Below are 23,547 nucleotides of genomic sequence, written 5' to 3' on the forward strand. Positions count from 1 at the left end.
AATTAGGTTTCAGATTGTATCACGAAGGGGGGGGGGGGGGAGGCCTCTAGTCGTGGGGTGATGCTTGTGAGAATACACGAAGGAGAGCTTATGAGATAACAAAATAATCAAGGAGGCTTAATAATCTAACAGTGACTGACACACAGGAAAAGACAGATGTCCAGAGAAAAATCCACCGATGCGGTGTGGGAATCGAGATGTCATCAAGTATTTCAGCACATGCAGGTTGTTCACTCCCTGCTCTCGAAAAGTACTTTTTCTTTTCCTCTTTTTTTTTTTTTTTTTGATTGTGTGCTTGATTGAAATGGCATGATGCGATACCGTCTTACACAGTAATGAATAAACCCTATGGAGGGCAAATCTCCAAGATACTAAATAATCTCACAGCGCGGCGGGACGAGCATTATCCAACTCCCTAGGAATTCTTGATCTGCTTTCTGCATACAAAAATAAGCCTGGGAACATATCTGCATCACTAAATCACCACACGACAAACAGAGTGGCTTCTGTTGAAGAGATGAAAAATGAAAAAAAAAAAAAAATGAAAGACCTTTCCCAAAAATGAGTCCGACAGGCACGCAAGCGATCGTGAAATTGATGTCCAAGCTGGAGCGAGGCTGCCGATGCCATGCGCGGGGGCCGGGGTATCGCTGCACTTAAAAGGATTAAACGCTCTCGAAACGCTATCGCAGATTTGTGCATTCTGGGGAGTAACGAACGGCGACTGCCACATCGGGTAGCAGAGTCCATGAATCACGAAGAGCGTGATGAAACAAGGAGCGCAGATTACCGCGGGGAGTTGTTTTGGAGCCACGGCCGTTTGCTCGGAAACAAGGCCACGACTTTCACACGCTGTCAAGCGCGATAGCAAAAAAAAACAGACAAGAAAAACCCGGAGAAGACCAGTGGGACAGAAGTATGCGGCGGACGGCTTTGATAGGCATTTCTTTCATTCTCAGGATTATATCTTTTTTATTTTTACTTTTTGGAAAGGGGGGGGGGGGATGGGAAGGATAACCAGCTGTCATGCAGAAATCAAAATCTTTCGCGTGTCTGTGCTTGGATGAAATAGTGCATCCTTAATGTTTTCCAGATGCAAGCATTCAACAACTCAAGCAGAGTGACTTAAAAACATAAAAAAAATATCTGCCTGTTGGCTTCAACATTTTGAGTCATGCTTCGCCTTCTTGAACTGGGCGAAATAAATTACCCAAGTCGACTTGGAGAGCTTGGTTATGAACTTATCCCCTAGCTGGGGCTTTCAAAGCGGCTCGCATCAGACGGAGGTGCGACGTAATTTATTAAGACTGGCGATTGGTGGGGAGGGAGGGAGGGTGGGGGGGGGGGGCAACAAGATATAATTAACTGCTGTGAGATGTTGCCTAGGGTAGACTGGAGGCAAAAAAGTGGGGTAGGTACGGGTACAGATTTGACAGCAAAAGGTTGAGAATTTAGGAACCCCCCTGGGCAACACGAAGGGAATCAGAAAAAGAAAAAATTTACATCATTACGATTGAATTATTGGAAGACTGCAGGAAATGTGACGTGTTAAGCTTTACGGTTAGACTGATATTGTACAGATGACCTCACGCTTGGTTTCGAGGTGATCCAGTGACTGTCAAAAAGTACACTCAAAGCGAAAAAAGTTTTCAAGTTTTGGCAAATGAATGTCCCAGCAATGGACGAAAGCGGGCCCAATTACGTGAGCAACTCGAGGTGGTCTATATAGATAGCTCAGTTGGTAGAGCACTCAGACAGTGTTCCAAAGGTCGCAGGTTTGAATAATAATAATAATAATAATAATAATATCATGGTGCTTATATAATGCTTTATACTGAACGTTTCAAAGCACTTTACAATTATTATCCCTGTTCATCATGAATGAGACCATTTTTCTGCAGCAGCTCGAAATCAGCGCAACTTGGTCTCTACCTTCACAGGCACCCATTTACACTCCTGGGTGGAGAGAGGCAATTGTAGTAAAGTGTCTTACCAGAGAACACAAGTACCACGTTCCCTGTCAGGGTCGAACCCACGAATGGTACAGTACCATAACCATTGGACAACAGCGCTCCAGCCAATTTTTTAAGCTCAACCAATACAATTATCCAATAAAATACACCCTTGAAACTGGTACTCAAAAGATCTACCAGTTGGCACCATCAAAAATTGAGAAAGAAAGAAAAAAACTTGAATGATATTAATCCCCAGTGGCAACATGGCATGCATTCTAATCCATCATGACCAGAACAGCCAGCGGGGTCTCCTGTTATCAATGCCGTCGCCCCCGACACCGATACACTTCAATTTACTCATGACATTTGACAACACACCTCAAGCTTTTCTAATTAACTGAATGAATGACACTCCCAAAACAATGTTTCATGTTGCAGGTTGCATAGCAAGGGTTCAATTAAATGTGGATGTCTAAGAAAGAAAAAAAAAGAGTTAGTTATGTGGGCCTGACCATCCTAAAATATCTGTTGTGAGTAGTTTATTTTCAAATTTTATTTTTTCTTTCAGAGTGGAACCATAAATAAGGAGGCTTGACTACTTTAATGAATTAGGATAAGTTCAGCATTAGGCCAAGTGAAAAATAAAACAGTTTCCCGTCCCCACCCACTTCCTTTTTCCTGCTGCCTTTTTAGCACATTTGCAATATATTTTGCAAATATATTGTCTTTTTATTTGTTTCAAACAAAATTGTAGCTATGTAGAAAAGGTTACGGCTCCTTTGGACACAAGTTTGTATCAGTAAAAGAGTCGAGAAAATGGAGAAATCCATCTGCCATCTTTGAAAATCCACCATCTTGGGAAACAAAAGGGGGGGGGAAGTACCCGCCTTCTTCATTTTTCCCCCAAAACAGCGGACTAAAAACTGTTGTTGTTTTGTTTACTTGGCCTTAACGAGTCGCATGACGGTTTATTGAATTACACAACAATATCGAGGAATCTGATTGGTTGACTCCACGCATGAAAGAAAAGAACGTTTGACGTTCTTATTACTGAAGTGACTCTTGGCTTGACAATCAGGGGTAATAATATCTATATATGTGTATATCTAAGGAGGCAAAGGAAATGAACCAAGAAAAGAATTCTCCTTCCCAGTTAAACATGACACACGCTCTCCCTCCCCCCCCAAAAAAAAAAATTATGGACACAGCATTTCATTTTAATAGCAAACATAATTTTGTTTTCACGGCCCTTGCAACCACAGTTTAATATCTCCCTTGTTCCAGCAATGCATTTCTCATTTTTCTTTCATTAATTAAAGGGACCGGGACGAGGGAAAGAGATCTGCAACGCGCCGGAGTCACGGTCCACAACAGGAATGATGGATCTGGTAAACCATAGGGTAAACCTATACATCAATGCGAAATGTGCAAAACTTGGGACCCGTAATGAACCCAACATGCAGAGGGATCCATTGACTGTAATGGGAGATAATCTGCCGAAGAAAAAAATGCGCAACAAACAAAAAAACAGTTGCAGATCAGAGCAACAAACAGTTTATTTTTCGGCAACCGAAGACAAGTAGGGCAGGGTAAACTGTCTCTTTATATCAAGGCTGATGGATGATTGATGGTAGACAGAGAACGGGAACTTGAAAAATTATAATTTTTTAGAGCTAAGCTCACAGGAAAGGAATCAAATTATTGGGTTTGTTTTCAAATTCCGATGATTCTCTTTTGTGAGTTATATTATGGAATGGAATGACTTCTGAATGCTTCGTTTCGACATTTCTACCAGGTGGATAGGTAATTCCTGTTTGTTGGCCTTGAACATGTTTGTCGAATTTCTGGTCCGTTGAGCTAACCACTTTAAGTTCCTGAAACCCAACATCCTGTAGTCTTCGTCCAAAGACTGGTCTTGGCTTTCATTCTCCTATAAATATAACCGGTTCTTGACAAGCACGGTAAAGCCACTGACGGATTCAAAACCAGTTTTTGGAACTTTGGCAGCGCTACCCAAAAAGTATAATGAGCACACCTCACATCAAGTCCAATGTAAAGTAATAGTGGCTGGGCTCTACCTTCCTCAATACTACAAAATCCCACACTGTGCAATAACCCAATGGCACGTAGACTCTTTGTACCTACGAAGTTTCAAGTGGCATCAAGCCCCATGTAAAGTAATAGTGCCTGGGCTGTACCTTCCTCAATACTACAAAATCCTCCACTGCAATTACCTGGTGGATTTTGTAGGATTGTGGAAGATTTGGGTTGATTACACAAGCATGCAAATTGTGGTAAACTGCCAGAACGTGAGTTTGTCAATAAGATTTGTTTTCCTCTGCAGTGTCTTGTCATTCCCCGGACTAATTGCTGTTCTATCACATTAGTAAGTTCTGCTTACATGAAAAATTCTCTCTCCTTATTAGATAATGAAACCATCTTGATTGTATAGACCCCATCCCTCCCCCACCCCTCAAAAAAATTACAAAGTCGTTCGAATACTGAGCTCACAATGCACAAGACGAAGTCCTGTATAGACCATTATCATGTTGCAGCCATTTGATTTTTTCCCATTCAGATCAATGTAACCAAAGCGAGGCTGGAAGGAAAAATAGTCTGGTTCCTTTTTGCACACAAAAATTATCATTCGGTACTGTTATTGGATACAGGGAACATGACTGAAATGGTGGCAGCATGATAAAGGTCTATTGCCCCGAACTCATTACTCGAGCAGACGGCCGATGGGTATGTGTAATTACGCATACCAATATCATGAAGAATGGCATTTGCCGCTCCTGGATAGCTGATAATTTTGTCATTAACTTTGACCCTGATGCCCTCATGGAAGATGGAAAAATAAAAGAAGAAAAAAAATGCCAAATCGAAAGTGAATATTTGAAACGTCTGGAGAAGAATTCAAAGCACTTATCTGCTTTGCACTGCCCATATGGTGTCGATGTGGAAGTAATGTACCTCTTTCTCCCCCCCCCCCCCCCATAAAAACAGCTAACACTTGATGAGTGAACGGGCGAGTTCAACAGATTGCAAGCAAGTTGATTCAAAGTGCAAGCCATCTATCCTTGACTCGCATACCCTGTCAGAGACAGCAGTGCGAACAGGGATAGACCGGCATAGATCAGGCGCACTGTCTTTTGAACATCTGATGGATGTATTCCAGAAATAACTTTGGGGAAGAAACACCCGCGGGTGATTTTTTTTGTTCAAAGCACAACTGCAATTTATCACTCGCAAATCTAACGTGCAGTTGCATAATATGGAAACAATTCAGTCAGTACCAACAGTTACTGCACATCTTTTGTGGATAAAGACGATTTTATAACACCTTTAGGTTTTAATGTCCATTTTTTTTTACAAAATTTATATATTTGAATTCATTTTGATGATATTTGGGGAAATACACATCTCCACTGATTGTACTCCATTTACTTGAACATTCTTCCAAGCCTGGGTTGTCTTGTTTATTTTAAAAGTACATGGAAGTACTTTCATTAGAACAACTTGATCATAAAATTGTGAACGCTTTTGAGGAAATGTTATCACTACTGCACCAGGGACACTCGTTATTCACTTCAGTAATGGAGTATGGAGCCCCGAAAGAATTATTTTTTTCGTACCCGTGTCAATCAACCAAATGTGCATTGTATTAACTGTACGTTCACGACTAAATTAATTCTGGAGTGATATTGAGTGACCTATTGTCACTTATTACAAAACAGCAAGGCAAGAAATACATGTATCTAAAACTGCTGTTACGTGTTTAAAAGTCGACGAGTGAAAGCCACAAATTGTGTTTCTCCGTCCACGCATTTCGAAGTCATTACGCACATTAAACTCTTGCGCGCTCAACGTCGCTTGGACTTGACGTCAACAAGAATCGTTAGCACAATGGCCAGAGGTCCTTGACCACATGATAAATGGTCAAAATTAATTGTCTTCCCGAACCAAGAGCCACTAGCGTATGTTTTCCTGTAATTTTTCTATGGAATGCGTAATGAAATTCACTTTCTAATTTCAGAAAAAGGTGTTTAGAGTTGCATGTACATGTACGGCTACTTTTTTTTTCTTCAAAGATTGATTACTCACTCTGGGTGTTCAAGTGAAAATTCACCCCGTCCCACTGGAACTAGGGACAAAACGATTGACAGTGAAATTGATTCAATCGATCAGATCAGGTTTTCACGCAAATTTCGACTGAAGTGACTCATTTTCAAAGTATCTCAATTCAAACTTGGAGTGATTTTCATCACTCAAAATTGTCTAATCCCTGGTGTGACCCTGGTGTGGATATAAGACATCAGTTAGCCTGAAGATGGGGGAGTGTGGCCTAGCGGTTAGGGTTCGTAACTCATGATCAGAGGGTCAGGGGTTCGAATCCAGCTGCTGGCCGTATGTTGTGTCCTTGGGCAAGCCACTTAATCCCCACTTGCCTCTCTCCACCAAAGAGTGTAAATGGGTACCGGCATTAGCTATAACCTACGATGGACGAGCATCCCATCCAGGGGGAATAGAAATATTCTCAGTTGTTTCGTGCTACTGAAACCTGAGATAAATGCCGGCCTGATGGGCCAAAAACAGGTAGGTTCGTGATCTACTTTACCACTACAACCCTGAAGATGCACCATTAACTGGGGAAGGATTCAAAAGTACAAAAAAATAAACAAGGGGGGAAAAAAGAGAGATATTACCAGGAAAAAAGAGAGAAGCGCATGAAAACTTATCCCACAGACCAGACATGCTTTGGTTGAATTGCGTGCACTAAGAAACAGTTCCAGGAAATAGTGGGTCCCTGCCAACCGAAGCTATGGCCACACGCCGTGCCGGCACGCTATCTTTAGCTAGCTACACAGTATGAGGCTGGCTGATTTTTTTCCCCCCCTCTTGCTGTTTATGACGTCCTCTTCTAATTATGAATACATACAAAACTAGAAAGCACTCAGAGAGCGCAAACCTCCACCAAGGCTAAACAATTCCTCCGCCATATTGTCAGTACACCCAAAAGAAATACTCGCATAAATGGTGAAGAATCCTTTAAAAAAATCCTGGATCCAGATCACTTCCAAAATCCAATGGATTTTGTACTTGTACCAAGGACCAATTTTGTTCATGCAAAATACATCAATGACTTTCTGAGTTATCTTGTTGACAGACAAACTAACCAACCAACCAACCAACCAACAAGCAAACGCAGATGAAAACATCATCTCCTTGGCGGATGTAATTAAACAGAAGATCTGAGATCGACATTTTCTTTTGATGACGGAAAGTTGTTATTGCCTGACTTCAACTCTTTTGAACAAATTCTTTAAAATTAATAGAATTTCTCCAATATTTCCAATACCAAACATCATCAGCAGTGCCATTTCCATATTTTTTTTGGGGGGGGGGGCTGGGGAAAAAGAGTAAGGGGTTTCTCCAAGGGGATCATAATGTAAACTTCCAAAGAGGATCTTTCGTTGCATTTTTTTAAGACTTACATGTAACTATCATTTTTTATATAAGCAGGTCGTATTTGCGAATGAGCATAAAGACATATGGATGAAAAAAAAATTCTTGAAATAAAGGACCCCAAAAAAGGACGATGCAACACGCAGATCAATGAACTGTGAACGAACCGCGCTGTCGTGCAGATCTACGCATCAACAATCAGCCTGAAAATATTGCTTAATAAACCCTGACAAGAAGACACTCCAAAACTTAAAGAGCGCACCACATGAAGAAAAAAAAATTACAGGAAGTGTGAACGGGTAGCGATCAATGCTGCAGTTCTACAGGCAAGGTCGGTCGCCAATGACGGTTTCAGATAATTGCCAATATTCGAAAAGTGGCAAGGCTTCAAATATTATTTTGATTGCAAAAGAACAACCAAATTTTGACGGTATATGAACATGAAAATTAAGGAGCAGCAAGGTCAGTGTGTTCAGAGAAAGGGAGGTTTGCTGGAGTTCGTTTGAAGATGTGTGGACAACTTCACGGAGCTACTAAATTAGCCAAAAAGTTTGTAACGACAGACGAATCCAGAACCTTGATCGTTGAACTCTCACGAGGCCCCCATCAATGAAGAAACCACTGTGCGCGCTACGGTACATACATGTACACGTACAAAGCAACTGCCCTGTGACAGATTATCTGAACAATAGCTAGCACAATGCTGTCGCCATTGATAGGGGCCTCTGTGATAGATTCCTATGCCCATGTATGCAGATTTCTTTTTTTTTTTGGTGTCACTATTTTAAGCAATTTTACCTCTAAAATTTGTGTGATATTTGCCGTGCTTACTGCTTTATGGTCCACAGTTTGTGTAATGGACAATGGCTCCACTAGCAGAAAATCAAGTGCTTAGCAGCGCCACGAAATTGGACCTCGAACCGAAATACAGGAACTGCTTACGCTTAATTCAAACTAGGTTTTGCCCTTCACCAACGTATTTTGCGTCGGGGTGCTTACGCTTAAATTCAATACATACAATGCTCATGTAGAATATGCACAAGAACACCCTTACTCCATTACAAACAGAGAGTTGGGGGGGGGGGGGCCTCGAATGCATTTCTGTCATATTCCTGTCACTAACGCGAAGACGACACAGGCTGTGCACATTCAAATGAACATTACATGTAATTGTGCAAACTTCGCGCCATACACGGTGAACTAGTGCGCGTACGCAATGTGTCTCCCTCTATAGAGCTGTCCTGAGTTGATCATCGAGTGCCATCTCCAGTGAGATGCAGTCCATACCGGAAACATTATTTAAAATGCCACGAAACAAACACGTTGGATAACATTAGCGAGACTAATTAATAATGCACTATAATATAAACCCACAACACTGCATAATTGATGCAGAATGATGCAAGATGGGGGATGGCTCGAAATCGTCGCTGACGTATCGATTGGCCAAAAAGACCCCATCGTCGTCCTCATCCTAAGAGCAAACACCTCTCTGAACTGCGTTGAACCTGTCGCTGCACATTGCACACACAGCAAATTTGTGCAGATGCCGACGGTAGAGGTCAATGGCCTCGGTAAATGAAGCTTTCAAGTCACAATGCAATGACATAAGTTGCTTGGGCATCCTTCTTTGCTCAACAAACAAATCCTCTTAAACACGGACTTTACAATAACGACAAAAAACTTACCATTAGCGTTTGGTTGCCTACCGGTATTCTTCGATGCGAGCTCTGCGGAGGAAAGAAAAAGACAATGAACGTTCTTGTCATTATTGTTGCCATAAGCTGATATTGTTTTCTTATTCTGCTGATGAACTGTTAGGCCTACAGTTTTACATACAGGAAGTAACCAAGGACGTACATTTACATGTAGGTGCACTTTCAATATCTGAACCATCTCTTCATTGTACCATTGCTAGATAAGCTACGTCCAAGTCGTGTCAGTTTAGATTCAGGATTTTTGTTCAAATGGGGGGTGGGTGTGGGGACGTGGAGTTTGTTTCTGGATTCAATAGGGGACGTTGAACAATAGAGGACAATGGGTCCGCCATCTCCCGAAGGTCCACAATTTACGATCGCGGACAAAACATATGGGAGGTCTTCCTAAAAAGTTAGAGTACAAATAAAAGAGGGACAATAGGGAGTCCTCGATTGCAGGCAAATACAAACTTCTGTGGGGGAGGGGGGGGGGGTGTGGGGATGGGGTCCAAGCATAAAACCAAAGGCCAATGAATCAAGCATTGAATAATATTGAGTGATTATGTTATTTCATGAACTAACAAGTAAAGCCACTTTCGTTTATTTAAGGCTGACGACCCTTGAGGTACAGTGTACATGTATAAGTTAAGGTACATTTTTGTACAATCGGTTTTTGTTCCAAGGAGAATTTTGTAAGATTCAAGAAGTTTCCTGTTAAAAAAACGAGTGAAGTTTAAAGTGTCGATTACAGTAGAGATATATTTTTAAAAGGGAAGAGGAAAGACAATGGGAAACTCAGTGAGAAAAAAGTTTCAAACAAAAATGGACAAGATGTGAATTTAATGTTTAACCATTTACATACTTTGTTTTGTTTTGTTCAAACTTGATTACTCATTTTGGTTGGTTTGACGTGTGTCACCACGTTCGGGAGAATCAATTATTCTGTAAAAGGCGCGATGCAGAGCCCCAGAGGACAGTCAATTTCACTTCAGTAATCGAAACAGAAATAAAAAGTAAACCTAAACTTAACAACCGGTTTCCTTATCTGTGCAATGGTAAAATAAACATGATTGTATATATTCATGACTGCCTGGGTACCGGTGCTTTTATATGCATGCGGCTCGAGCCAGATCGATTCTTAGATCCTGGCCGGACAATTATTCCAAACAAGGTCAAATCTGCTAAACCTGTATCCTCGGATTCTAAGGTTATCTGTGGATAGCCTAGAAGATATTTTGCCTCGAAACCCTTTGAGAAAACTGGTGCATCTAGCAGTCTTGCCTTGCGGAATTGATTTCATGAATAATGACAAAATAGTTAAGAGTGGTTTCACAAGTTACGTTTTGTTGTGCAGATAATGCTTGCGTAAGATGTCACAAGGGCTTTGTGCTAAAATGGATTGGGAAGTCGGGTTTGCGCAGTGGTCCTTTCCTTGCCTTCCACCTCTATGGCCCGGGTTCGATCTCGCCCAGTTCAACATGTGGATTGGGGTGTGGTTTTTTTCAGTCCCTGCCATATTCCTTGCATATTCCTCAGAACATCCACAGAATTTTCCATGGAAATTTCGTCTTCTCACAACGCTTTCCTTCAGGCTTGTGAGATACAGGATTTTTGGCACTTGACGGGAATTCATTGTTTCCTTACCAGAAAGAAATAAGACATTTTGTAGGAACACCTGAATTTTAAGCACTTCTTTAATAAAACCATCCGAAATAAGCACTTTCATCACAAAATTGTCTGAGGTGTAGGCCACCCTTCGTTCATTCTGTTCACATTTTTTCAATTCTAATGTATACATACACTGTACATGTACGCCCATGTATGTACTTTATTTATAAGAAGCACATGTACAATTACTGTTCATGTGTGGGCACATGCGTTGAAATTGTGTCAAGTAATTAGCGCGCGGCACGTAATCGTGTCAGGTACGGCAGTTACGCCACTTCTCACAGTTGCATCTGACACTCTTCATTAATGGCACTATTGAAAGTGCCCGGGTATCGCTGACGTTATTGATTAACACGGGGAGGACAGGTCGTCGGTATACAGAGTTTACATTGTACAGAATGCGGGGCGTAATTAGTACGCAGGGGTCCAAATTGAGAAGTTATTGTCACTGGTTGAATCATTAACAAAAGGCTGCAGTTGATAATGCCAATGGATGACACTAATAACGAGGTGAGTAAACATCGAAACGAGCGTAATTTTTGCAAACTTTTTTTTCCCATTATGACACTCCCAGTAGCAAACAGAAGCATTTTGGCTGGGCCCAATTTTATATCGCTAAGGAAATTGGTGTACGGTACTAAGCAAAACTCAGCAGGATACCATTCACAAGCTATTGACATTGCATGGAATTTTGGCCAGTGACCTGTTTTTGTTAAGCAAATATTTTCTACACTGAGCAGATTTCTGGGTCTAAATGTCCCCGTTTCCTTTTTCAATTAAGGTTTTGCAGACATACATGTACCGTAGTAGGGAACTTCAATCCACACGTCTAGTTACATGTTCTTCAATTATTCCTTCCAACAAATACATGTACATGCCCACTAATTTAATTGCTAGAAATCTTCCCAAATCCTCTTTGCAAAATAAAGGATTTTGTAGGATTGACGCTCACATGGCAAAAATGTGCGGCTGGTTTTGGAGGATGCACTGTGTCAAGGTCTCGGGCCGGACTGTGTGTAGTTTATGCTCAGCCGTGCATAAATTTAGGCCGACATTATACTTGAAATCCACCGCACTGCTCCAGGATGTCACTGGCTGTGCCTCAACATATTGACAGTGACTGCTGGAGGATTTTGCAGGACTGAGGCAGTGGCCACCCCTCCAAGGACCATTCAAGAAATAATAGAGGATTTGGAGGATTAAGGATGGTTCCTAGCCAAAAGGGCCTAGGGGGCTAAGGGTGGGGGAAGGGTGGGGGGAGGAGGGTGGTGAGGGGCCCATGTGGGGGGTAGATTCTATTTTGTGTGTGCCCAGTTTTAGAACAGACTCAGCAGAAGTCTGGAAAACTACGCGCCCTTTTCTTGCCGATAGTGTTTGCAGGCTGATGTTGCAGAACTTAACAACTCTTCAGGCTGATGTTTCAGCACGTGACAAGTAACTCTCTTTCATTTTGTGCCTTGTTTCCAACACATTTGTTTTTCGTAGCTTGCACTCTCGGTTGTAATAGAAACCAACGCACCACTTGCGCGGACAATTTTAAGAATGTAATTTGCCAGTGTTGGAGAACAAATGTCAGACATTCAACTGTGAAGTAACTGAACTTATGTATATGTTCAAAATTTGAATCTGTGCAGGACTTGCCACAGTGTTTTAAGGACACTTTTAAACTTCAAATAATTACAGCCATCATTTTTTGAGGTGTGCCCATTAATTCTACATGGATGCATGTACAGACCTGTTGCTCCTACATTGTTACTGAATTAAAGTGACAAAAACCCCACAAAGATGTCTGCTGGACGCAAAAGATCCATGCATGGCTAGAAAAGCATTTGCGTAACATATTGCAATCATGTGCTCGTCTAAAACGTATGTATATTTATCGGCATCATTATGGAGCGAAGAAATCGGAGCCCACTTGTTATGACAGGCAACAAGCTCTAAGGATGCACCTTAGAAATATGATACACAGAATAAAAAAAATGAAAATATTTAAAATCACGCCTTCTTCCCCGAGGCATCTATGTGCGTATTCTCCCCCCAGGGTGCTGACACATGCTCACACGCACACCTAAAGAAACACAAGTGAGAAACCCAACACTAGGTGTGAGTGAGGGAAAGTGAGACCGTCTTTAAACGTAAGGGAAGTGGGCGAGAGGCGACACGCACTCGGCGCTCGGTCGGCCTGGAGTGGAAAGAGGAAACCCCCCTAAGAGTGACCGTGAACTTCCGGACGCTTCCTGCCAGCTCATTATGCTGCCTTTTTTTTATCTTTTTTCATTATTTCTCTCCTTGGGTTTGACAATCATTATCTTTCTCGAGGACGATGCCGTCACGGCCGCGCGGTTAATGCCCCGGATATGCAAATGAGCCTGACATCCGAGGGTTGGCGACGCCCCTGACGGTGGCCTCACACGTGGGTTGAAATGTTAAGGGTTTTTTTCTTTTCAGGTACGTGGACACCTTGAAATGTCGAGCTGGCGACAGCATGTATTAAAATTACCATGTAAATGGAATTGTGACGGTGATAGGGACTGACTAATCGTAAGGAAAACAGAAAAAAAGGAAGAGGTGACTTCAATATCCCAGGAGCCGAAAGTCTGTCGCAAAATAACTTTCTTGATAATGCAGAAGACAGTCTGGCTTCGGGCAGCTTATGTCCCTTGATGAGAAAATCCGCACGTGCAAATTACTGGGTTGTTTTGGAATCAACCTCATGCAAAGAAACCCCAAGATTATCCTAAAGTAACCCTTATGATATCCTTATATTATCCTCAAGTAATGTTTAACAGTTGCTTTTTTCATGTGAAAAGAAGACACCAAAATGACCACCTACATGTAAAATCCATAATTTTCCCCCCCATGTTTTTTTTATACAAAACTAAATTGACCATATTCCATCTTACTGGCACACCACTCAAATGAAAGGTCTTTAACTCGATACCACATTTGAGGTTGTGTTGCTCGTAGTTTTGAAGATTTCATAAATTTTCCACTTTTGTTGCTGTGTCTACTTTTCGGTGGAATTGTCCCTAACATCCTCAGGTTACCCTTTCTGATATTATCCTAAAGAAGCAAAGTAGCCCTTATGATATCCTTCTGACATTCAGTGACCCAACTCCACCTACCTAAGAGTAACTGGATACAGTGCAAATCTTGGCTTAAGATTTACATCGGAGGCAGCGCACACTGTAGACTTTGTCGCCGAAAGGGCCGAAACTAAATACAAATATTTAAATTCCCTAAAGAAAAGAAACAATTCGGATATTTTGTCATGTGCCAAAGTTATATAGCGCACACTAAAAAAAGAAGAAGATTTGTTCAGATAAATAGCATAAACAAGTTGTTATCCTGTTTGTTTGGTTTTATTTTAATTTTATTATCTCATTAACCCTAACTCCATAGCATGATTTACTAGGAACCATACCCATCCTGGAAAATTCCAACACCATATTGGAAACTACACACACATATTTTTGACGTTGATTCTGGAGGTGTGCCCAACCCAATGTAAAAGACTGTCAGTTTAGGGGTACTGTACCCATCCTGACAGATTCCAACAAAACGTGCCATTGGGGTTTGATGGGTTGAGTTCTGTTAGGGTTAAGTTTATAAAAGTCCTTAATTTATGAACCAGTTTGGCTGTTTTGTCCCATGAAGATATTTAAAAAAAGCTCATTTAGAAAATGTTTTTTAAAAATTTGTATTTTATTTATTTGTATTTCGAAATCCAACAGCAAAATAGTTGCCAATTACAAGGACAGGTGTTTAAAAAACTAAAAAAAGGAGGAGGGGCGTACTGTTTCCTTGACAAACGATTTGAATGTTAATGGAAATTTAAAGGCTCGATGAAAGCACCATCTCTCGTTATTAAGCACCCCCTTTCACACCAGCTCGTGATTTAAATTCATCACGAACCCTACGGCTCGGGGTTGACTGTACTTGCTGGAGCGCGGCGCCAGCCAGAGATCAGTGCCAGATTGGACGGAGATCAAGGAACCTCACTCGCTGAAACAGAACCGACGAGGCCTGGCCCATGCTGCTTGCTTTTTAACGCCTGCTTGAGCTCTGATGCTTATTAATGAAGGCCTGGTCCCCAATCAGGATCGCATGGTGAGGCTCCGAGGCACAAGAGTGCAACCACCAGGGTTTAATTTCAAGGCGCTACTAAGCGGAAGTTAATATGCTAAGTGAATATCTGCGGGGAACCAGTCACAAACAGTGTACATTGCATGACATGTTGGCCGGTAACCGACTTTTGCTAAGCACATATTTTTCCTGCTTAGCAAAATCTGTGCTAATCGGCTACACGAAATTGGACCAAGCTAAGTGGTTCCACGCACTTGCATAGCACCAACAAATTCACATTCAAGTACATGTACTACACTAGTGTTTACTCCTTATCCCTAAACTCCCTGAATCCATCAAAATCCATACCCCTGTTGAATTGATGGAATCAGGATTGTAAGCTTAGCGGAACTGCAGAATTTGGATGGATTCAGGATACCTCCATACTGAGCAATCACCAACACCAAATTTTTTGTGCATGACACAATAGGTGGATTTTGGCAGATTCAGGATACTTTCTAGTAAAAGTGGTAAGGGTTAAAGGACTTACAACATTTCCTTTTGCTGTAATTTTCAGAAATGGATGGATTTGGGGGGGGGGGTAGTATTTTATAGCAATTATTGTTACACTGCCTTGTTTGAAGTTTTGATGCTGGAAAAACCAAGAAAAACAATCCTGTTCCTGTAGTCTAGTTCCCTGACCCCACTTCAGATGAAACGGAGCAATATAGACGTCAGGGAATTGTAAGGTCAGGGAACTAGTCTAGCTGGCTTGTACCCATTCATCGGTGTGTAATGGATTGCAAACAACACGCGGACTAACTAAAGCATAAACAACAAAAGGTCCGGCCCAAGACCTTGACACAGTGCATCCTTCGAAATCAGCCACACACTTTTGCCATATAGCCTCAATCCTGCAATATCCTCCATTTTGCAAAGAACATTTTGGAGGTTTTTTGGAAGGATGTTGCTGAATATGTTGAATCAATTCAAATGAGAAGCATCCAGTGCATGACTGCAGATCTCCTTGCCTGTACCGGTAATTGGCGACCTTGAATGTTTTTAATTGCTGTCCAAACATGTTCCTGAACTTGTCAGTCACAGTTTTCTTCCGACCGAGCACATGTTTGCTCGGCTCATCTGCTTCTCAAGGGCGCGCGGCATCGGACGTCTTTGTCGGCTGGCTACATTCTTCAACCCTGGCATACAGTGCACATCATCTGCTCTTCAAGGACATTGCGAAAGTTTTAATGAATTTTTCTAGGCACTGTTTTCTAAGCTTTTTTTTTTTTTAAAGAACCATTAACGCCCACTTTGCGACGTTCATCAAATCACTTGATGATCGCGATGGCAACGGAAGGCAGTAAGATGAATAATTATTCAATAATTGCTGGTATCTGTTCAGTAGCGCTCACGCAAAACATGCGTGATGGTTCAACACAAAATTCATTTCATGTCAGCAAAAAAGTTAAGCGTTTTCAAAGTCACGCATAGATCTACTCGAAATCACCCTTTTTAACTTCAAGAACATGTACATGTTCTTGAATTGCCACCAGCATTTGTTTGTCGTAGTTCTATTCCAACAAAATAATTTAATACTCCGTGTGCTTATTATTTTTCAAGTTATATCGGCAGGCAACAAAAGGCCATAATAGTTTCGAACTTGCTGCAGCTGAACTCATCTCATAATTGGCCTGTTTACGTTACTTCCTGTATTGGGAGATGAAATCATTACACGTACAAAGTATTGGGTCCATGGAAATAATTGCATATGCTTTGACTGTCCACAAGTGTCAGCTTGAGAGAAAACCCAGGCACAGGCAATTAACTCCTCTGAAGTTATTATCGTTTCCAAACACTCGAAACAAACTTCTAATTGATACGACAGTGACAGCTACCTTTCACCGCGCTCCGCGAAAGCTAACAAATACCGGTGTTATCTTGTCAATGCAAAACTACCGACCGCTACATTATAAAAAAAACAACTTGCTGAATGAAGTATTTTTCCCTGCATCTTTAAACTGATGACTGAAACTCCTTGAACACGTTACACGGTGACTACATGTTGGGCCAGCTGCATATCTCGAGGAGCTATTAGGTTTTTTCTCTCTCTCTCTTCTCGTCCGAACTGTTTGACGGATACTTGGTTAAACACATCAACCACGTGTGAATGCACTATTGCGCATCCCAAGCAACAACGCCAGCCCGCCCAGCCGCAAAGCAGAGAGAGCTAGAGAGAGCTGGAGAGAGCTAGAGAGACAGCGGGGAAAATGTTAACAGGCTGTATTAAGGAGATTACGGTCCCCACATCCCTGTGAGCGGGGAGAGAGATAAAGTCCGCCAAAGAGCGGCTGGAGAATTTTAAGAGGGAAAGTGCGGTTAGGTGAGGGGGTGGCGGGGGGGGGGGGGGGGTTCTCTTATGAGGGAGGGAAAGTGCAGCGTGCAGCCAGTACACTGCACTCTGTAGAAATGTAAATGTACACACAGGTCCCAGGGCTAGGGTTAACTTCAAATCAAACCAGTGGCTTATGGACTTTACGTTCGGCGCAATCTCTGCCAAGGAGTGATAAGCGACCCAAAAAACGAGGCTGGCACAAAATCGACAAATAAAAAAAACATCCCGGAAGCACTCTGCCTGCAGTATTCCCACAGCCTAACAAACCAAACCCCCCCAAAAAATAAAAATGTAATTTAAGATTGATCTCCCCGGACAGAGCCTTCCATTTTCCGGGATTCCGTCCAAAGCTTTCGGTGAGAGATGTGGCTTGATTAACGGTTAAAGCACGAACAGAAGAAAAAAAAAGAAGCAAACTCTTATAGTCCCTTGGAACTCAAAACCTGACTATTTCATCTGCCGGATAGAGACACAGCGTGCAATTCTACCGCAGTTGGCTATAAAAAAAATGATATATGGATCCAGTTGATTTCATTAAAAGGGTAGTATTGCTGCAGACCAATATAAAGACGGTCTCTGTGGTCCTCCTGCTCAGGCTGTGATTCAACTTTATGTGTGTGACGCGTAAAGCTCTCAATGTCACTGGGCAAAAAGCCAGACTTGTAAATTTCTTTGGCAATTATTACCGTGCTGCATTTTTTTCTCTGTTACATTGCAAGTTTTTTTTTGGGGGGGGGGGGGGAGATTGAAAAGGAAAGAAATCAAATTACGGCCATGAGGCACGACTGCTGGCCTTAAACAGCCAGAAATGCACCAATTTTAACCAATCTGTTTCCAAATTGATTTAATGTGTATTTCGTGTTTCATTTCCTCCCACTATGAGCTGCATGTAGGTTTCTTCCAAGCTTCTTCATTGTCCTTTAATTTGCTGCAACGTCCATGACATTTGAAGGTAGTGAATTCAAAGGTTTACTGCCATGCAGCATCCTAGTACAAATAATGAGAGGCAGACAATGACTGCACTCTACTGATGGCTATTACAATTTAGAGGAAAGCAAGGAACGAGGGAGGGGAAATTGAGCATCTTGAAGAAAGAGTTAAAAAAAAAAAAATTGTGCCATTAATTTATAATTAACCATAACTCCCTAGGCATTTTTGCTAGGATGCAACCTCAATCCTGCAAAATCCTCCAACTGCCTCCATGTAAAAATTGCACACAGCCTCAATCCTGCAAAATCCTCTGTTATTTCTTGGAGGGGGTGACCACTGCCTCAATCCTGCAAAATCCTCCAGCAATCGCTGTCAATATGTTGAGGCAGAGCCAGTGACATCTTGGAGCAGTGCGGAGGATTTCAAGGATAATGTAGGCCTAAATTTATGCACGGCTGAGCACAACACAAGGTCCAGCCCAAGACCTATTTTTCAGAGCTATACTTCACTACATTATAAAAATAAAACAGTTCAAATAAGTTAAGTAATTAGGATAAAATTCCTGTCAAAAGTGGGTTTCCTTCTTTTCGCACCACCCTGTATAATACCAGGTAAGTGATTGTGTACAAGTGGCCCTTTGATGGGGATTTTGCAAGAAATTAACTGGAACTCTCAACAGAACGTAAAGTAACAATGATGTTGATGTTACATGTACAAGTATTCATATCACATCAATTCTGACACGAAATCCTTCCTCAAAACAAAAAACCTAGCAACTCACATTCCACAGCCATACAAAAAAGGACCAGGATTACAAAACAGGAAGGACACAAATAAAAACAATATTTACTGAAAGAAATACACAGGTTGAAACATTCATTTTTTTTTCATTTTTTTTTTTTTTTGAACAGGAATTTCTCGGTTCTCGCAAATAGGGTTAATCCGTTGAGGTCATTTCGAGCCAGACACGGAATGTGCACATGTTCCGAGTTATGATTCATTGACAGTCCCACACATGCCGAATGGAGGGGAGAATGTTAGCGCGTAATGATCGCATAATTTGTTTGCTTGGAAGAGGCTAAATGGAAAATCACTTTATCAATCAGTCCATTGGGGAAACATCTTTTTATCTGATCATATCCATTACATGAACATTTGTCAATGTATGCAATTGAAGAGAAATCATTTCTTAACCAACATGCCTACTTACATATTGGTGGACCATTTTATAAACTCAAAGTCCAAAGTGTGACATTTTTCCTGCTCGGGGAATAAAACATTTCAGAGCACTTGAAGGAAGTGACATACATGTATCACTGAACGCCATTTCAGACAATCAGACATTGACATACTTTTAAATTCTGTTTAATTCATTTGGCAATTTAGCGTCCAACTTACATGTATTTTTCATTTTCTACATGTCCTAGTACATGTACCTCTGTAACATGTACATGCACGTACGTACATAGCACCTACATGTACATAGCACCTACATTTTCTATATAGCACCTACATTTTCTACATGTACATAGCACCTACATTTTGGTACATAGCACCTACATTTTCTACATGTCCTAGTACATGTACCTCTGTAACATGTACATGCCGGTACATGTGCGTACATAGCACCTACATGTACATAGCACCTACATTTTCTACATAGCACCTACATTTTCTACATGTACATAGCACCTACATTTTCGTACATAGCACCTACATTTTCTACATGTCCTAGTACATGTACCTCTGTAACATGTACCGGTACATGCACGTACGTACATGTACATAGCACCTTCATGTACATACATGTAGCACCTACATTTTCGTACACAGCACCTACATTTTCTACATGTACATAGCACCTACATTTTTGTACATAGCACCTACATTTTCTACATGTCCTAGTACATGTACCTCTGTGACATTTAACATGTACATGTACCTTGCACCTACATGTACATGTGTAAGATTCAGCAATGACGTACAATGTACGTGTGCGAGTCCAAATGAAGCGTGAACTGAAATAATTGAAACACATGTACCGGTACTATGTATTCGTAATGAACCTCTGCCAATTGATGTAAATTTTAACATGCTAGTATGTGTGCACACCTTTTTAAGGGTAAAAACAGATAAAAACACATAGGATACACACGTATTCTCCTTCAGTGGTCTATTAACAAACAACTGCATCATTCCACATTTGCCTCTGCCACGACTGGATGGGAAAAAAGTCACTTTGCGAACGGCCTTTTAATGTATTTGCAGATCATGCAGTAGCCATGGTTTCTGCAAAGAAGGAAGATTACACAATTTTTTTTCCCAAATGGAGGGTAGAAAGGGGAAACCGATCTACGTGTACAAGGAATAGTAGCAGACTCATCACGAAAGAGTCGTAATCGGGTAGCGTTTTCCTCGACTTCATGATTTTTTTTCTCTCTTTTTTTGTTTTGTTTCAACGGAACTGACAAGTACCGGAAGGGTGGCTGTTAAGCAGGTATCGTGACAGCAATTGAGGTTTGCTTTCTACCTCGTTAACACCACTCCAGAACGCAGCCGCCCGCGTGCGCGACTTCAACTCCCGCCCCCTACCCCCCCCCCCCCCCCACCACCTCCTATATATCTCCCGATACAGGGATTTTATTTTTGTTTTTGTTTTTCCTCTGAGGGGTGCCCTGCTTTTCTCGCTTCAACGACGGCACTATTGATCCAAGATAAACAACGCATGCACAATGAGCTACACATTGACCTTTTCACAAATGAGTTATTTTATCAAAAACGAGGGAGTACATAATGCGCAGGTAGCGTGCATCCATTATGAGCAAATGGGCAATTATCGTTCGTAACTGTCCGCGGCGATTGGTCGGTTGGCTCGGGCACATCACGAGCACCGATGATTTATAGTTATTTTGGAGGCATTATATCAACGGCACTTGATGGAAATGGACGCTTCAAAGAGAAAAACCGAAAAAAATATGAGCATCTGGCTCGTTCAGGGGCCCTTCAAAGCTTTTAAGCTTTTGTGGAAAATTCCAGTCCTACCCCCTATGACATGACTAACATTTTTTAGAATGTGAAAAGTACACAATAAACCCTATTAGTTTTTTAATCTCAGCCCCATGTATTATTCACTTTAATGTCATTTTTGATGAGCGCGCCTTCCAAGTGAGTGAATGCATGTCCAGAGTACATGCTTGATGCAGCATCTGGCCCTGTTATGATGATCATTAACAAAACAGGCAGAAGCGGCCCAGTGAGTGTGGCAGAGTTCATGGTGCTTGTGTTCTTGGGCAAGACACTTTACCACAATCGCCTCTCATTTAAGGGTAAAGACCAGATTGCTCTAATCTTAAGTTGCTGCATAACACACATCTCATGGCCTGATGAACAGGGGTAATTATTTCAAACCACTATGAGACATTCTGAAAAGCACTACTCAAAAATCACATTTTTTTAGTTAGACCCTGACAAAATTCCTAGAAAGAGACACAACATATTATGTAAACAGATGGTTAAAGGTTTCCCAATTGTACATTAGCTTCTCTCCTTGCCCTTTTCTATAATAAACGCACTGTCGCCGAAGTCAAAAAAGTGCATTCCAGGGGACCTAGCTGACAACACTGACATGTTTATTCCTAATACACCTCCGTACGTCTTATTCGCGGCCCAACCCCCGGATGCGGGGCCTGTTTAATCCTTTCCAAGCACGTTTATTACTCGAGTCAGGTTCTGCAACGCTGGGCAAGCAAATGAGACCTGACCGGTCGCATCATAGACTGTAGCGGGCTAATGGCAACAAGCTTTCAGGTAGCTTTACAGCGTATGCGTGTCGCTGAACATTACAGATGTAGACAAGTGGCCTGCACTATTAAGCCAATCTCGGGAACAGGTTTTTGTAATGGTCCCTCGATCAGAGCCATCTTGGCATTTTGCACAGCAGTAGTTCTATTACAACGGCCCCCTTCAATGGCGAAAGCATTGTGCTAGCTAATGTTCAGAAAACCTGTCTCAGGGCAGTTGCTTTGTACGGTACTGTAGTATGTACAAATGGTTTCTCCATTGAAGGGGGCCTCGTGAGCATACTATGGTCACATGCCTGGATGTCCATGAGCAGAAGGTTTGTAATATTTGAGAGCTAAGTAAATAATTTTGAACTTGGTGCAAGCCAACATCGCACCTCTACATGTGCATGTACACACTGTTACTATTCCCAGCTGGCTTCAAAAACAGCAAAGCACATTTTCTGCAATATTCGCGAGCAGGGAATGCACCGTAACTCAGGCAATGCAACACAAAATAGACCTAAATGTGCCCTCAAAAAGTACAAGTACCGGTACTTTGAGGGCACAAGTCTTTCGCTGCCTCTAGGGGGCTACAAAAGTGAATAATGATGCAGATAACCACAGCTTTCATGATGTACTAGGATAATTTACAGCAGTGTGTTTACAACAGTACAACGGTGTGTTTATGAAGTAAAAAGGCTATTCGTTGTACATGTACATAAATGCAAATGAAAGTTGCTTAAGGGATTTTCTTGTAGGCTTGGAAGGAAAGGGTAGGCCTATGTATACGAAAAATAAGTGGTGAGTGTTGTGCTGGACTAACTTGTGCTAGTCTTCCTGCAAAATGGTCATGCCCATGTACACGTACATGTAAATGAGCAAAGTATAGAAAACCTTGCATGCAAGCTTTTTATAAAGCTCTGTACATGGTCAAGTAAGACACTATAAGTGACCCATCCGACACAAAGGGACAAACTGCCACGAGTAGCAGAGATTTGCCCGATGACACAAGAACACAAGGCGGCTTGTTTTCATTCTCCCGTAAAAAAAGAAAACACACCCTAAATCCAAAACTAACAACCCATGAACCGAAAAATTACACTCTCCGAGGCTGCAGTTTCACAATGGTTTCGTTTGTGGAAAGTATTCCTTTGCCGGATGTACGGTAAAAGGATTTATTCTCGTGCCAAAATATCAGCTGTGTTGTAAGTTAAAAATAGGTATAAGGATCTATGGCAATTGTAGATCACTGGGGAAAAAAAGACAATTTAGAACTATTTAGGGAAAAAAAAAATTTTTATGAAAGAACCTTGTTTCCTGTGTTCCTCCAGCAACCTTGCCCTGCTGTATTCGTTCAATTGTAGCCATCTTTTATTTGAAATCAATTTTGTTGAAATGCCAACAAAGAACTGTAGGGTCTGACTTCACAAGGGAACAGAGAATTCTGCATTCCAAAGTATTTCGAACAGAAAATATTTTTTTTTTTTAATACACAAAGTTTGTCGTTCTGCACTGACAGACAAGTCAAGGCAAAACAACTTGTCCAAAGAGACCTTTTAAAAAAAAAAAACATTGAACAGATACGCTAT

The 23,547-nt window shown here is 41.5% G+C and overlaps 1 protein-coding gene across 1 annotated transcript in view; it reads right to left on the bottom strand.

Moving 5' to 3' along the window:
* Window positions 1-23,547, bottom strand: part of LOC119720599 — a 41,051-nt gene that overhangs the window by 6,402 nt on the left and 11,102 nt on the right. Inside the window, exon 2 of the mRNA XM_038190330.1 lies at window positions 9,110-9,151. Within this exon, the coding sequence (XP_038046258.1) occupies window positions 9,110-9,112 (3 nt within the window). The 5' untranslated portion in view covers window positions 9,113-9,151. The remainder of the gene's footprint in view (window positions 1-9,109; window positions 9,152-23,547) is intronic.

The sequence above is a fragment of the Patiria miniata genome, unplaced genomic scaffold (genome assembly GCF_015706575.1).
Source record: "Patiria miniata isolate m_02_andy unplaced genomic scaffold, ASM1570657v1 HiC_scaffold_9, whole genome shotgun sequence".
Lineage (NCBI taxonomy): Eukaryota > Metazoa > Echinodermata > Asteroidea > Valvatida > Asterinidae > Patiria > Patiria miniata.